Source organism: Rana temporaria, chromosome 10 (assembly GCF_905171775.1).
Source record: "Rana temporaria chromosome 10, aRanTem1.1, whole genome shotgun sequence".
Lineage (NCBI taxonomy): Eukaryota > Metazoa > Chordata > Amphibia > Anura > Ranidae > Rana > Rana temporaria.
In genome coordinates this window covers 34,770,857-34,788,490 of record NC_053498.1, presented here as the reverse complement: position 1 = coordinate 34,788,490, position 17,634 = coordinate 34,770,857, and the positions used below count along the sequence as shown (strand labels likewise).

General features: G+C 44.3%; 1 protein-coding gene across 2 annotated transcripts in view; it reads right to left on the bottom strand.

Annotated features, from left to right (window-relative positions):
• Positions 1-17,634, bottom strand: part of TBC1D17 (TBC1 domain family member 17) — a 125,023-nt gene that overhangs the window by 70,419 nt on the left and 36,970 nt on the right. For both annotated transcript variants that reach the window (XM_040327529.1, XM_040327530.1), the window contains exons 3-5: positions 11,809-11,883; positions 9,228-9,345; positions 2,619-2,823 (exon numbers count right to left, since the gene is read on the bottom strand). In XM_040327529.1, the coding sequence (XP_040183463.1) occupies positions 2,619-2,823; positions 9,228-9,345; positions 11,809-11,883 (398 nt within the window). The remainder of the gene's footprint in view (positions 1-2,618; positions 2,824-9,227; positions 9,346-11,808; positions 11,884-17,634) is intronic.

The following is a 17,634-nucleotide window of genomic DNA, read 5'->3' as shown; positions in this document are numbered from 1 at the left end:
ATATATTAATATTATATATATATATATATATATATATATATATATATATATATATATATACACACACACACACATACACAAAAATATATATATATATATATATATATATATATATATATATATATATATATATATATATATATATATATATATATATATATATATATATATATATATATATATACAGTGAGGAAAATAAGTATTTGAACACCCTGCTATTTTGCAAGTTCTCCCACTTGGAAATCATGGAGGGGTCTGAAATTGTCATCGTAGGTGCATGTCCACTGTGAGAGACATAATCCAAAAAAAAAATTCCAGAAATCACAATTTATGATTTTTTAACTATTTATTTGTATGATACAGCTGCAAATAAGTATTTGAACACCTGTCTATCAGCTAGAATTCTGACCCTCAAAGACCTGTTAGTCTGCCTTTAAAATGTCCACCTCCACTCCATTTATTATCCTAAATTAGATGCACCTGTTTGAGGTCATTAGCTGCATAAAGACACCTGTCCACCCCATACAATCAGTAAGAATCCAACTACTAACATGGCCAAGACCAAAGAGCTGTCCAAAGACACTAGAGACAAAATTGTACACCTCCACAAGGCTGGAAAGGGCTACGGGGAAATTGCCAAGCAGCTTGGTGAAAAAAGGTCCACTGTTGGAGCAATCATTAGAAAATGGAAGAAGCTAAACATGACTGTCAATCTCCCTCGGACTGGGGCTCCATGCAAAATCTCACCTCGTGGGGTCTCAATGATCCTAAGAAAGGTGAGAAATCAGCCCAGGACTACACGGGAGGAGCTGGTCAATGACCTGAAAAGAGCTGGGACCACCGTTTCCAAGGTTACTGTTGGTAATACACTAAGACGTCATGGTTTGAAATCATGCATGGCACGGAAGGTTCCCCTGCTTAAACCAGCACATGTCAAGGCCCGTCTTATGTTTGCCAATGACCATTTGGATGATCCAGAGGAGTCATGGGAAAAAGTCATGTGGTCAGATGAGACCAAAATAGAACTTTTTGGTCATAATTCCACTAACCGTGTTTGGAGGAAGAAGAATGATGAGTACCATCCCAAGAACATCATCCCTACTGTGAAGCATGGGGGTGGTAGCATCATGCTTTGGGGGTGTTTTTCTGCACATGGGACAGGGCGACTGCACTGTATTAAGGAGAGGATGACCGGGGCCATGTATTGCGAGATTTTGGGCAACAACCTCCTTCCCTCAGTTAGAGCTTTGAAGATGGGTCGAGGCTGGGTCTTCCAACATGACAATGACCCGAAGCACACAGCCAGGATAACCAAGGATTGGCTCTGTAAGGAGCATATCAAGGTTCTGGCGTGGCCTAGCCAGTCTCCAGACCTAAACCCAATAGAGAATCTTTGGAGGGAGCTCAAACTCTGTGTTTCTCAGCGACAGCCCAGAAACCTGACTGATCTAGAGAAGATCTGTGTGGAGGAGTGGGCCAAAATCCCTCCTCCAGTGTGTGCAAACCTGGTGAAAAACTACAAGAAACGTTTGACCTCTGTAATTGCAAACAAAGGCTAATGTACCAAATATTAACATTGTTTTTCTCAGGTGTTCAAATACTTATTTGCAGCTATATCATACAAATAAATAGTTAAAAAAATCATACATTGTGATTTCTGGATTTTTTTTTTGGATTATGTCTCTCACAGTGGACATGCACCTACGATAACAATTTCAGACCCCTCCATGATTCCCAAGTGGGAGAACTTGCAAAATAGCAGGGTGTTCAAATACTTATTTTCCTCACTGTATATATATACACACACACACATACCATATTAATAGGTCTTGTAAGCTGCAAAATTTTACATGCTTATTCTTGGGTTTCAATAGACGTTAAAGGGCAACTACACTTGAGTTGGATAAAAGTAAATAAATTATATAGCTATATCTCATGTAAAATTGCTACACAAGTCATATTGTAATTGAATGTTATTAAAATCACCTTTTCTTTTCAATGTGCAGCACTTTAATTTACAATATGGCTACCCCCAGAAATGTCATGCTTATGTGATTGGCTCACTGATTTTCCCAGGAGTCTACACTAAGATGCAAGTCAGATTTTGGGCATCCTCTGCAACAAGTAATTTTTGTTGAGATACTCCCAAAGTGAAATCACGTCTAAAGGGCTGCAGACCCTGCCGTTTTTCCTCATTAGAACCCTGCAAGTGCAGCAGCTGGTCATTAATGAAATATCACTCCCTTTCATATTCACTTTACACATGGACACAAAAAAACATTTCTTCAAAATAACAAAAAGTAGGAATCTGCAACAAAGTTTGTTAAAAGCCCTGCAATGTGCATAGATGCCGCAGAGGGGAATAATTTTCTTCAACATAAGTCATGGGTGCTCAACTTGTGGCCCTCCAGTTGTTGCAGAACTACAAATCCCATGAGGCATTGCAAAGTTGACAGTTACAAACATGACTCCCAAAGACAGAGGCATGATGGGACTTGTAGTTCGCAACAGCTGGAGGGCCACAGGTTGAGCACCCATGACATAAGTGGAGTTACTCTCTAAGTAGCCTCAAAGATACATTCACGATGTGAATAAAGGTGAAGGTCTCTGGTACTTACGTTGCCAATATGACGTATTTCCGGAGGGCTTTCAACAGAGCCTTTGTCCCACCCTGATGGAAATGTAGAGCTTGAATGGAGACCCCCTCCTTGGTAATAAATATGAGGTAGGACCAGCTCAGGCCAGGTTTGCTCTTGCGAATGGATTTTAGTTCTGATAAACCCAACGAAAATGCCCATTTCTCCCGACTACCAGGCTTTGCAGCTGTAGGATAAAACAGGACAATCACAAATAAAATAGGAGGAGGAGGAGGAATCAACCCAATGGGGGCACAGGCATAAGTAACACACAGGGGTATCCAAAAATAATAATAATTGGGCAACTCCTTTAGGTCCAGGAAGTTTTGCCCTTCAACAGTTTATTATTAATAACTTTTTAACTGCGTTGCATGCCAAAATGATTTTTACACCCGATGCCTCCATATAGTGCAGAACAGAGACACATGGGGCTAGATTCAGGTAGCTGCGCCCCTTCTTACGGCGGCGCAGCGTATCGTATTTATGCAGCGCCGCCGTAAGTTTGAGAGGCAAGTGCTGTATTCACAAAGCACTTGCCTCCTAACTTACAGCGGCGTAGCGTAAATGGGGCCGGCGTAAGCGTGCGTCATTCAAATGATGTTGAGGGGGCATGTTTTATTAAAATTAGGTTGACCCCGCGTATTTTATGTTTTTTACAAACGGCGCATGCGCTGTTCGTGAAAGAATCCCAGTGCGCATGCTCGAAATTCCGACGCAAATCGTCATTGCTTTCGACGTGAACGTAATTTACGTCCAGCCCTATTCGAGAACGACTTACGCAAACGACGTAATAAATTCAAATTTCGAAGCAGGAACGACGTCCATACTTAACACCTAATAGCAGGAGCAACCTTACGTCGAAAAAGCCTAACGTAAAGGACGTAAATAAATTGGGCCGGCCGTACGTACGCTTGTGAATCGGCGTATCTAGGTAATTTGCATATTCTACGCCGAAAACAACGGAAGCGCCCCTAGCAGCCAGCGTAATACTGCACACAATTATACGCCGCCGCATTCAAGTTACGTTGGCGGAGGAAGCCTATTTTTTGAGCGTATCTGCCTTTGAGAATCGGCGTAACGATACGCCGGCACAGATTTGAAATTACGGCGGCGTATCTGGAGATACGCTGCCGTAACAGCTACCTGAATCTAGCCCATGGAGATTTACTAAACCTGGAGCACACAGAATCTGGTGCAGCTGTGCATGGCAGCCAAGGCATTTTCATCCCTCTATTGATACGCCGCGTAACTTCTAGGATGCTCCGGCGTATCTTTTTTCTGTATTCAGAAAACAAGATACGCCATAATTTGGCTAAGATCCGACTGGCGTAAGTCTCTTACGCCGTCGTATCTTAGTTGCATATTTACGCTGGCCGCTAGGTGGCGCTTCCGTAGATTTACGCAAGGAATATGCAAATTAGGTATATATGCCGATTCAGAAACGTACGTCCGCCCGGCGCATTTTTTTACGTCGTTTACGTTAGGCTTTTTCCGGCGTAAAGTTACCCCTGCTATATGAGGCGTAACCTATGTTAAAAGTATGGACGTCGGGCCAGCGGCGAATTTTCCGTCGATTACGTCGTTTGCTTAAGTCGTTCGAGAATAGGGCTTTGCGTAATTTACGTTCACGTCGAAAGCATTGGCTTTTTGCAGGTTAATTTGGAGCATGCGCACTGGGTTACGTTCACGGACGGCGCATGCGCCGTTAGTCAAAAACGTCATTTACGTGGGGTCATGTTTTATTTACATAAAACACGCCCACCTCTTCACAATTTGAATTAGGCGCGCTTATGCCGGCAGATTTACGCTACGCCGCTGTAACTTAGGGCGCAGGTTCTTGGTGAATACAGAACCTGCCTCACTAAGTTACGGCGGCGTAGCGTATCTGAGATACGCTACGCACGCACAAAGTTAAGGCGGGCTATCTGAATCTAGCCCCACGGCTGTGATTTTGATGTGTGTGACCCAGTACTGGGTCACTCCTCATAGGAGAAGAATGTTCTCCCCCCAATCTGCCATCCTGAAACCCCCCCCCCCCCCCCCTGGATCAATCCCAGGCTCAGAGCCTTGTTAACTTTACTTAGAACATTTTCTAATAATATCTCAAAATGTATACTGTAGTTTCCTTTTAAGTCCAGCTTTACATCATGCCCTACGAATCCTTACCAAACCTTCCTCTTTGTAACATACAGTGCCTTGAAAAAGTATTCATACCCCTTGAAATTTTCCACATGTTGTCATGTTACAACCGAAAACGTAAATGTGTTTTATTGGAATTTTATGTGACAGGACAACACAAAGTGGCACAGAATTGTGAAGTGGAAGGAAAATGATAAAGGTTTTTTAAAATTCTTTACAACGAATTATCTGAAAAGTGTGGCGTGCATTTGTATTCAGCCCCCTTTACTCTGATATCCATAACTAAGATCTAGTGGAACCAATTGCCTTCAGAAGTCATCTAATTAGTAAATAGAGTCCACCTGTGTGTAATTTAATCTGAGTATAAATACAGCTGTTCTGTAAAGCCCTCAGAGGTTTGTTAGAGAACCTTAGTGAACAAACAGCATCATGAAGGACAAGGAACACACCAGACAGGTCAGGGATAAAGTTGTGGAGAAGTTTAAAGCAGGGTTAGGTTATACAAAAATATCTCGAGCTTTGAACATCTCACAGAGCACTGTTCAATCCATCACCTGAAAATGGAAAAAGAGTATGGCACAAACGCAAACCTACCAAGACATGGCCGTCCACCTAAACTGACCGGCCGGGCAAAGAGATCAGAGAAGCAGCCAAGAGGCCCATGGTAACTCTGGAGGAGCTGCAGAGATCCACAGCTCAGGTGGGAGAATCTGTTTACAGGACAACTATTAGTTGTGCACTCCACAAATTTGGCCTTTATGGAAGGGTGGCATAGGTTGGACATGATGGACTTTTTTCAACCTCACCTACTATGTAACAAAGTAAGAAAGCCATTGTTGAAAGAAAGCCATAAGAAGTCCCGTTTGCAGTTTGCGAGAAGCCATGTGGAGGACACAGCAAACACATGGAAGAAGGTGCTCTGGTCAGATGAGACCAAAATGGAACTTTCTGGCCTAAAAGCAAAACGCTATGTGTGGGGGAAAACTAACATTGCATATAACCCTGAACAGACCATCCCTACTGTGAAACATGGTGGTGGCAGCATCATGTTGTGGGTGTGCTTTTTTTCAGCAGGGCCATGGAAACTGGTCAGAGTTGATGGAAAGATGGATGGAGCCAAATAAAGCACCACCTTAAAAGAAAACCTGTTAGAGTCTGCAAAAGACTTGAGACTGGGGCGGAAGTTCACCTTCCAGCAGGACAATGAACCTAAACATACAGCCAGAGCTACAATGGAATGGTTTAGATCAAAGAATATTCATGTGTTAGAATGGCCCAGTCAAAGTCCAGACCTAAATCCAATTGAGAATCTGTGGCAAGACTTGAAAATGACTATTCACAGACGCTCTCCATCCAATCTGACAGAGCTTGAGCTATATAAAAAGAAGAATGGGCAAAAATGTTCACTCTCTAGATGTGCAAAGCTGGTAGAGACATCCCCAAAAAAGACTTACAGCTGTAATTGCAGTGAAAGATGGTTCTACAAAGGGGGGCTGAATACAAATGCACACCACACTTTTCACATATTTGTAAAAAATCTTATCTTATCATTTTCCTTCCACTTCACAATTATGTGTCACTTTGTGTTGGTCTATCACATAAAATTTGCGTTTTCGGTTGTAATATGACAAAATTTGGAAAATTTCAAGGGGTATGAATACTTTTTCAAGGCACTGTATTTGCTACTAGACCCCGGGTCAGGGCTGTCTTAATGAGAGGGCACACCTGGGCACAGCCCAGGGTCCCCAGCTGCATAGGGGGCCCTGCCCTTTCCCGCAAAGCAGCAGTCCTTGAGCCCGGGCTGCCCTGAAATTTGGGCAGCCTGGGCTGACCCTCTACATCCCAGATATCCCTCCAGCACTCTGACCCCTCTACACCTACTTGATTTCTGTTTACCTGCACTGTCTCCATTGTAGGGGCCCCAGAGCATTACTTTGCCCAGGGGCCCATGATGCTAGTAAGATGGCCCTGCCCTGGGTTACTAACATGCAGCAAAACCCATCCCCACCATCAGGAGCCCTGGTGAATATCGGTTAGTGCTTAGGCCCTGCACCTCAGATGAGCCAGTGTCATACTCCTAATGTACACACCCCTAATGCTATATGAGGGGGGTGGGGCTTACCAAAAAGGGTGGTAAAGACTGTATCTATACATATATAAATGCATGTTGGGTCATTTGCTCTTTTGGCTCTGAGGAAGAGCGTTTCTTCCTCGAAATGCGTCAGCCAAGCCATCACGGACGCCATCTGGTCTCCTTGGACTATTGGAGCCTTCCAGCGGTCCTGGAGGTGACTTTTCTTACGTTTGTGAGTATTATGTGTGTCACTTTTTATCATTTAATAAATGTTTATAATGAACTGCACTAGGTCAGTGTGCCCTTCTCTTGTTTTTCGTAGTTTTTTAGTGTTTTTGGATACCCATGGTCCTGAGAGGGTAATAAGACCCCGGGCTTTGATAATGAGGACTAGACACACTTCCTTCCTTTACACCTAGGCGCAGGAGAGCGTCTTTCTTGGAGCCTGTGTCATCTGCCAGGGTGACCTACTGATGCACTTATCCAGCTGGTTGGTGGGAGCCCCTCTACCGCTATAGCTACTGCCCTCCAAGCCTGACCATGACAGTCCTGCTATGTTAAGGTAGAGCCCTTGTGCCATATTGCTCTGACTGGTAAGAGGTAAATGAGTGCAGAACAGTGAGTGTGCCTTAGGGCTGGGCAATCACAAAGCCCTGTAATAGGAGCAAAATGACAGGCCACTATTAACTGGTTGCCGACCAGCCGCCGTCGTTTTACGGCGGCAGGTCGGCTCCCCTGCGCGAGAGCCCGTAGCTATACGTCGGCTCTCGCGCAGGCCACTAGGGGCGTGTGTGCGCGCCCATTTGCCTCCGACTCCCGTGCACGTGCCCGATCGGCGCTGGGCACAAGCGATCGCTCGTTACAGAACGAGGACCGGGAGCTGTGTGTGTAAACACACAGCTCCCGGTCCTGTCAGGGAGAGAAATGCTGATCTTCTGTTCATACAATGTATGAACAGAACATCAGTCCCTTTCCCCTAGTGAGTCCAGTTAGAACACATCCAGAGAACATACTTAACCCCTTCCCCGCCCCCTAGTGTTAACCCCTTCGCTGCCAGTGGCATTTTTATAGTAATCCAATGCATTTTTATAGCACTGATCGCTATAAAAATGCCAATGGTCCCAAAAATGTGTCAAAAGTGTCCGCCATAATGTCGCAGTACCGTAAAAAAAAAACGCAGATCGCCGCCAAATGCCATAAAAATACCCCCTATTTTGTATACGCTATAACTTTTGCGCAAAACCAATCAATAAACGCTCATTGCGATTTTTTTTTACGAAAAATATGAAGAAGAATACGTATCGGCCTAAACTGAGGGAAAAAAAGTATTTTTATATATTTTTGGGGGATATTTATTAAAGCAAAAACTAAAAAATATTCATTTTTTTTTTAAATTGTCGCTCTATTTTTGTTTATAGCGCAAAAACGAAAAACCGCAGAGTTGATCAAATACCACCAAAAGAAAGTTCTATTTGTGGGGAAAAAAGGACGCCAATTTTGTTTGGGAGCCACGTCGCACGACCACGCAATTGTCAGTCAAAGCGACGCAGTGCCGAATCGCAAAAAGTGCTCTGGTCTTTGACCAGCAATATGGTCTCGGGGTTAAGTGGTTAATACAGCCGCCAAAGACAACCAGGGAATTTGTATTTTTAGAAAAGTAGCCTCCATAGTTCTCCTATGCTGGGTTTTTTAGAAAGACATGCAACACTGTGATAGAGCACCTGCTTACTGTGCTGGCTGTGTGATTATCATAGTGCTGATGATAACCTACTGTGCTGTGTATTATAAGGGGACACAGCAAGGATTCTATTTTCTATTCTCCACTCACGGTGTCCAGCTGGGCTGAGAATCATAGTATCATTCGCCAGCTGGGAATGATGTACATGCACCCTGAAAATTAGAAAAAGTCCCTCCACTACGCTCGCCTCCTGGGCCCCTCTGTTGACCTGATGGGGCCCAGGAAAATAGGAAAATGTAATCCCCCCATCAGAAAGTAGGAACAAGTAAGAAGTTTAGTAAGATCTATTTTTTTTATTTTTTATTATGCAGTAATAAACTAATGCTTCCCGGGCCCCCCTGTGGAGCTGATGGGACCGGGCCCGGTACAACAGGACCAGTTGTACTGCCCCATCAGCGGCTCTATCGAAACCTACTGAGTCAATGACCTAGAAAATGTATGCAGCCAATAGTCAGCATCGTTTTTGTAGATCTGCAAATGCAAAATTATTACAATAATTGGATCAATCAGACAACTGGCATTTTCAGAAGGAGGTCTTTCAGTTTCTGCCCCCACATGCCTCTCAAAGTAGATTTCCATTAAAATGCCACCCCTGTAGATTCAGTACATCTCCATCGTGTATGATCTATCCAACACATACCCGACAGTTCTTGGGGACGAACTTTAGGTCCTACTGTGCTGATGACGGCCCAGTCTGGCTCATACCCGGGGTCATACAGCTCCTCTTCCGCACGACATGCTGCACTGCCTGGAGATTCCTGAGGTGTAAATGGAAAACATACATAAGACATATTATATAACCCTGATGCAATTTCAGAAAAAATCTGAGTACTAAAAAGGTAAGCACTAATAAAGATACGCTCTAACGAGCAGGGCCCTCTGATCCCTCCTGTATTGAATTGTATTGTGACTGTACAGTCTTCCCTGATGTAAAGCGCTGCGCAAACTGTTGGCGCTATATAAATCCTGTATAATAATAATAATAATACACACGATACACACAAGTACCGCTACAGCAAGCCGGCCGCCGCACTGCAGTCTGAAAAAAAGTAAAAACAGGCTGAGGCAGCCCCGTGGCCGTTTTATCAATTAGGTAATCTCCTCCCCCCCCCCCTCCCGGCCTAGTCCGCCCCTGAACTGAACGTGGTCACGGTGCCCTCGCGACTCATCCAGGACGAAAAAAAAAAAAATCGTCACTCACCACCAGGGGCAGCTGTTGCGGGAAAAGCACAATCATGATTCGTTGGCAACACACTCGGGACCAACGGTGCTCCTGGCGCTTTGGCGCCCCCTCCCCTCTGGCGCCTGGGTGCAGTGCACCCTGTCTCGGATCGGCCCTGCACTTAGCATAGCCAGGTGTACATACTTTTAAATGTGTGCCCAATGTAGGTCCAGGATCTGCCATACGGACCATAGATGTACTCCGCAGAGCTATTGTGTTCTGCCAGCATGGGGGCATGGTGAGCATTCCCGGGCGGTAGAACATGATTGCTGCTAGCAACTATAGTCACATCACGTGTAAAAAATCTGACAGACTAGTTGTACCCAAGTCGATCGCTGGTTTGGCTTGAGTACAAGCAGCCTGCCCATAGATGGATTGAATCTCAGCCAGTCCTTGCTGAACCGGCCGAACCTCAATCCATGCATGACTGGCCTTACAGTGGTCTGTCCCCTCCAAACTTCTATAGGCCATGCCTTGACACTGGAGGCAAGTATAGAAGTGATATGATGGTGATGTTTGAGTGGAAGACAGCGCTGGACTGGGGCAGCTGAAGGCTGCCTAGAGGCAGATTACTGTGTGGAGGGAATTGCTTCCAATGAGTTGTATCCCAATTAGGTGGTAGGCTCCGTTGGTGTCTAGGGCTCCTACCTTTTTAACAACAACGGAGGAGTTACCGCAGGGAACACTTGGATGATTGGAGAGGAGTGCTTGATGTCCAAAAAAAAAAGTCTAATTTGATGAATTTTATAGTTGTTTTTTAAAGATAAAAGAGCCAACGAGTTTCGGGGGAATTGCCTCCCCCTTCTCCAGGGCTGTATTTCTTGGAGAATAGTTACACTGAGAGGGATAAATACCGTATTTGCCGGCGTATAAGACGACTGGGCGTATAAGATGACCCCCTATTTTTCCAGGAAAAATGTTGGTTTTGGGATATACTCGCCATATAAGACTACCCCCTTCTTACTAGTCTTTCTGGAAGCTGAGGGGTAGCCGGAACCGCTGACAGGAACAACCGCTGACAGAAACAGGCTTTGTTCAAATCTCACTGTGCCATTACATTACATTACATGCCTCCACTGTGCCATTACATTACATTACATTACATTACATGCCTCCACTGTGCCATTACATTACATTACATTACATTACATGCCTCCACTGTGCCATTACATTACATTACATTACATGCCTCCACTGTGCCATTACATTACATGCCTCCACTGTGCCATTACATTACATTACATGCCTCCACTGTGCCATTACATTACATGCCTCCACTGTGCCATTACATTACATTACATGCCTCCACTGTGCCATCACTTGCCCCCACTGTGCCATCACTTGCCCCCACTGTGCCATCACCTGCCCCCACTGTGCCATCACCTGCCCCCACTGTGCCATCACCTGCCCCCACTGTGCCATCACCTGCCCCCACTGTGCCGGCCAAGATGATCTCCCTACCTTATTTTGTTGCAGGTTCTGGCTTTCAGGCTACGGGCATCCATGATTTAAAAGCCGTGCCTTCTCCTCAGACTGTTCCGTGATAGGCGGAACACAAATTTTCCCAGCAGTGCCTCTGTTCAGTGTTCCGCCTATGACGGACGTTCTCTCGTCCCAGGATGAGAAGGCATCCGTGATAGGCGGAAGACTGAACAGAGGTCCTGCTGGGAAAATTTGTGTTCCGCCTATCACGGAACTGTCTGAGGAGGAGGCGCGGCTTTTAAATAATGGATGCCCGCAGCCCGACGGAGACTGTCACCGGCGTATAAGACGACCCCCGACTTTGGATGCATTTTTTTTCTTATACGCCGGAAAATACGGTATATTTGATGAGTGGTCCGGCAGTGACAAACGCAAACAGCAGAGCCGCCAACTAAAAACATTTAACCCTGAGTCTAACCACTATCAAAGAAATACAGCCCTGAGGAAGGGGGAGGCAATCCCCCCGAAACACTGACTTATTAGGAATGAGGTCAGTATAAGAAAAGTACAACTTTACTTTTTTAGAGAAGTGAATTTGTGTGGTGTCTCCATCTTCGTCCACAGGGATCCACTGAAGTAGAACATCGGATGCCTGAAATGAGAGATGCAGCATTATCTTCCATCCATAGTAAACAGCAACTTAGGAAAATGATTTCAGTAAACTGCCAATGATATACAGAAAGAATTACAATCATGCAAGAGCCAGAATTACTTTAAAGTGGTATTAAACCTCAAATCAAAAATGTGATATATTGCAATCATTATTGTGGTGGCTGCATTCATTTTCTTTTTTTAGGCCTCTGTTTTCACCTGGTGATCTGGCCAGTAGCACACTTCTGAATTAGAGTGAATAAATAATATAATCATTGTACGAGATATTACCGGTATTTTAAAAAAAAAATTGTTTTGCGAGTGTTCTGCATTTGTGGTTAATGTCAGTGAAAGTCCCCCCCACATTGGTGGTCATGGGAGGGGTTCAGTTTAATGCCACTGACCACCAATGTGGAGAAAGAGTTAAGAATACTGACACCTGTACTGGAGGGTTATTAATGCATTCACTGACATCAATGCTGGGGGTTATTAATACATCCACTGACAACAATGATGGCTTAACAAATTTGCTTGGAATCTAGGAGCCAGCTAAAAAAGCCAGGAACGCGCCCTGTCCCGCCGAGCTTGCACGCAGAAGCAAACGCATACGTGAGTAGCGCCTGCATATGAAAGCGGTGTTCAAACCACACATGTGAGATATTGCTGTGATCGGTAGAGCGAGAGCAATAATTCTAGCCCTCTAGACCTCCTCTGTAACTCAAAACATGCAACCTGTAGAATTTTTTAAACGTCGCCTATGGAGATTTTAAAGGGTAAAAGTTTGTCGGCATTCCACGAGCAGAAGCAAATTTAAAAGGGTCTGTGTTGGGTATCAATTTACTCGGTGTAACATAATCTTTCACAATATAAAACAATTGAGCTAACTTTACTGGTGTCTTATTAAAAAAAAAAAGTGCGTTTTCCCCCAAAAAAGTGCGCTTGCAAGACCGCTGCGCAAATACGGTGTGACAGAAAATATTGCAACGACCGCCATTTTATGCTCTAGGGTGTTAGAATAAAAAAATATATATAATGTTTGGGGGTTCTAATTAGAGGGTAGGAGATGGCAGTGAAAACAAACAGGGGAAGCCCCATTAGCATTGCTGGTTGTCTTGTCATACCAACGCCACCACAAGATGGCGCCAGATCACAGAAGGAAGCATAGGCTTGCAGAAGGCCGCAAAGCCGCGGCCTGAATTACCGGCTGGCGCGGCCCGATGCGATCACGCGGCCGGGGAGGTGGGGATGCACGGAGACACAAGATACCCCAGCTGTGCCGCCCCAGACCCCAGGTCGCTAATTCTAGCTGCAATTGCGACCTGGCACCCGGGGATTGTCGAACCCTGTATTATTACATTTACTGACAACAATGCTGGGGGTTATTATTACAGCCACCAACAACATTGTTGGGGGTTATTATTACATCCACTGACAACAATGCTGATGGCTATTATTACATCCACTGACAACAATGATGGGGGTTATTATTACATCCACTGACAACAATGATTGGGGTTATAATTACATCCACTGACAACAATGTTGGGGGTAATTACATTCACTGACAATAATGTTGGGGGTTATTACATTCACTGACAACAATGTTGGGGGTTATTACATCCACTGACAACAATGCTGATGGTTATTATTGCGTGCACTGACACCGATGCTGACCCCCAGCATGTCATGTAGAAAATAACTGTTGGAATAAAAATAATTTTCTGCTTTAATAAAGTTGCTCCTCGTCCTTGCTGGAGTTGGACTATATGTATATGCAGTGGCGGAACAAGGTAAATCAGTGCTAAGATGCCAAATTGCGCCCCTCCCCCTTCCATGGATGCAAGAATTATCCCCAGAATTGATGCCAGAGGACCCCATAATAATCCCCAACACAGGTATTAGAGGACACATTATTAAACCCTATTAATGCATCCGCGCAATTTGGCATCTTCGCCCAGGGCACCAAATGACCTATTCCCGCCACTGCATATACATAAATTCCAACAAGGACGAGGAGCAACTTATTAAAGCAGAAAATTATTTTTATTACAATAGTATCTTTCAACATGACACAATGCACGGGTGTAAAAGAAAATGCATATACAACTGTTTTTTAATTACGGATCTGAACACAGTTGCATTGTTTTCAATAGAGCCATTCACACAGGTGCGGAAACATGCACTGCATTCAGATCGGCAATACAGAATACAACAATCTGCGTCTAAGAACATGCGCTTTGTGCGTTTACCAGTATAAAACACACGCATTATGCTCACTGACACCAACGATGGGGCACTATTCAATATTCACGATGGGGCAATTTTATTGGGTGAACTAGATGGACTTGGGTCTTTTTTCAACCAGACTAACTATGTATTCCGCCCACTGACACCAACAATAGGGTATTGTTACCAACGCCAGGACATTTTATACTCCTACTGGTCACAGTCCGGTCCCTTTAAAGTCTGAAGTATAATAAACTGGCCCTTTTGTTTAGAAACTTTGAAGACCCCTGATCTATGGCTTGCTGCCGTGATGTTCTTCTGGTGCTCGTCAGAAGTGCCAACTACAGTTCGGTCCATATATATTAGGACACAGGCACAATTTTATAGCTGGATTCAGAGACAGTTACGCCGGCATATCAGTAGATACGCCGTCGTAACTCTGAATCTACGCCGTCGTAAATTTAAGCGTATTCTGGAAACCAGATACGCTTAAATTAGGCTAAGATACGAGCGGCGTAAGTCTCCTACGCCGTCGTATCTTAGGGTGCATATTTACGCTGGCCGCTAGGTGGCGCTTCCGTTGAGTTCGGCGTAGAATATGCAAATGACTAGATACGCGGATTCAGAAACGTACGTGCGCCCGGCGCATTTTTTTACGTCGTTTACGTAAAGCTTTTTCCGGCGTAAGGTTAGTCGAACAAATAGCTGGCCTAGCCAATGTTACGTATGGCCGTCATTCCCGCGTCGAAATTTGAAAATTTTATGTCGTTTGCGTAAGTCGTCCGTGAATGGGGCTGGACGTAATTTACGTTCACGTCGAAACCAATACGTCCTTGTGGCGTACTTTGGAGCAATGCACACTGGGATATGTCCACGGACGGCACATGCGCCGTTGGTAAAAAAAAGTCAATCACGTCAGGTCACAAATCATTTACATAAAACACGCCCCCCTGTTCCTCATTTGAATTAGGTGCGCTTAAGCCGGCCCATTTACGCTACGCCGCCGTAACTTAGGAGGCAAGTGCTTTGTGAATATAGCACTTGCCTCTCTGATTTACGGCGGCGTAGCGTAAATACGATACGCTACGCCGCCTCAAAGATGCGCCCATCTACCTAAATCTAGCTATTCGTTTTTTTCAGGTATTTTCCAAAAACATATTCAAGCTATAGTTACCGTATATAATGCATATAGGCTGAAAGTGCACACTCTTAGGTTTAATTTGAGGGTATGTACATCCAAAGCGGAGGAAGGGTTTAGGAATTACAGCTCTTAAGATTAGCTACCCCCCCCCCTTTTTTCAAGGGACCAAAAGTAATTGGACAATTGAATCAAAAGCCATTTCATGGCCAGGTGTGGGCTACGCCTTCGTTATTTCTTCATCAATTAAGCAGGTAAAAGGTCTGGAGTTGATTCCAAGTGTGGTATTTGCATTTGGAATCTATTGCTGTGAACCTACATCATGCGTTCAAAAGGAGCTGTCCATGCAAGTGAAACAGGACATTGTAAGGCATCAAAAACTAAACAAATCCATCAGAGAGATAGCAGCAACATTAGGAGTGACCAAGTACATTCTGAGGAAAGAAGAATGCACTGGTGAGCTCAGCAACATAAAAAGGCCTGGACGTCCACAGAAGACAACAGTGGTGGAAGATCACAGGATCCTCTCTACGGTAAAGAAAACCCCATTCACAGCATCCAGACAATTGAAGGACATTCTCCAGGAGGTAGACGTATCATTGTCAAAGTCTACAGTCAAGAGAAGACTTGGACCCCTTTCACACTGAGCCGCCCATATCGTCGGAGGTAAAACGCCACTATTTTTACCGCCGGCGCTATCGGCGGATTTGCGGCGCATTTCGGCCGCTAGCGGGGCGGTTTTACCCCTGGCTAGCAGCCGAGAAAAAGTTAAAACCGCCTGCAATGCGCTGCTGAAGTAGCACATTGCGGGCGGTATAGCCGTGCTGTCCCTATGATTTCAATGAACAGCAGCGGTGAAGGAGTGATAAACACACCGCTCCTTCACCGCTCCAAAGATGTGGCTAGTGGACTTTTTTTACCATCCTGCTAGCGCAATGCTCCAGTGTGAAAGCCCTCAGGCTTTCACACTGGAGACAATGGAGCAGCTGTTTGAGGGCGGATTGCAGGCGCTATTTTTAACGCTATATCGCCTTTAATATGCCCTCAGTGTGAAAGGGGTCTTAATGAGAGCAAATATAGAGGGTTCACCACAAAGTGCAAACCATTCATAAGCCTGAAGAATAGAAAAGCCAATTAGACTTTGCCATAAAACATCTAAAAACAAAACAAAAAAACTGACCAGTTCTGGAAAAGTATTCTTTGGACGGATGAAGGCTTGGAACAGCTCAAGATCCAAAGGTGTTTATTGATGATGTGACAGAACACAGAAGCAGCCGGTTGAATTCTGCAGTGTCTAAAAATATACTGTCAGCCCAGATTCAGCCAAATGCAGCAAAGTTGATTGGATGGCACTTCACAGTACAGATGGACGATTAACCAAAACACACTGAAAAAGCAACCCAGGAGCTTTTGAAGGAAAATAAGTAGAATATTCTGCAATGGCTGAGTCTATCACCTGGTCTCAAACCAATTGAGCATTTCACGTGCTGAAGCAAAAACTAAAAAGGCAGAAAGACCCCCAAACAAGGAACAACTGAAGACAACTGCCTGGCAAAGCATCAGAAAGGAGGAAATCCTGTCTTTGGTAATGTCCATGGGTTCCAGACTTCAGGCAGTCATTGCCAGTAAAGGATTCCCAACATATTAAAATGTAAAATTTTATTTGTGATTATATTTATTTGTCCAATTAAATTTTTAGCCACTGAAAATGGGGGGGGGGGGGGCTGTGTATAAAATTGTTGCAGTTCCTAAAATTTGCACTTCATATTTATGTTCAACCCCTTGAATTAAAGCTGAAAGTCTTCACTTCAAATTCATTAGGATTGTTTTGTTTTCATTTGATTCTGGTGGCACATGCCAAAAGTATGAAAATTGTGCCCGTGTCCAAATACCTGTATATATGGACCTAAATGTATGTTACATAGATACATAGTAGGTGAGGTTGAAAAAAAAAACACAATTCCATCAAGTCCAACTTATGTGTGTGATTATATGTCAGTATTACATTGTATATCCCGTATGTTGGGGTCGTTCAGGTGCTTATCTAATAGTTTTTTGAAACTAATCGATGCTCCCTGCTGAGACCACCTCCTGTGGAAGGGAATTCCACATCCTTTGCGCTCTAACAGTAAAGAACCCTGTAGCATACTGCTAACATCTGCAGTATGCTGTTTTTTTTTTTTTTTTTTACTTGTACTTATCGTTATATGAGCCCTTGTTTTCCGGCTCCGAGCGGGGAATCCTGCGGGGAATGGGCGTTTCTAAGCGAAGAGGAGTTGATTGACGGCTGCTAAGGCGCCTCTTGGCCTCTGTTTAATCTTCAACTGCCATGATGCTGTACATGTGATCAGTTATGACACCAGCCATTGGATGGTTTGACAGTTTGGT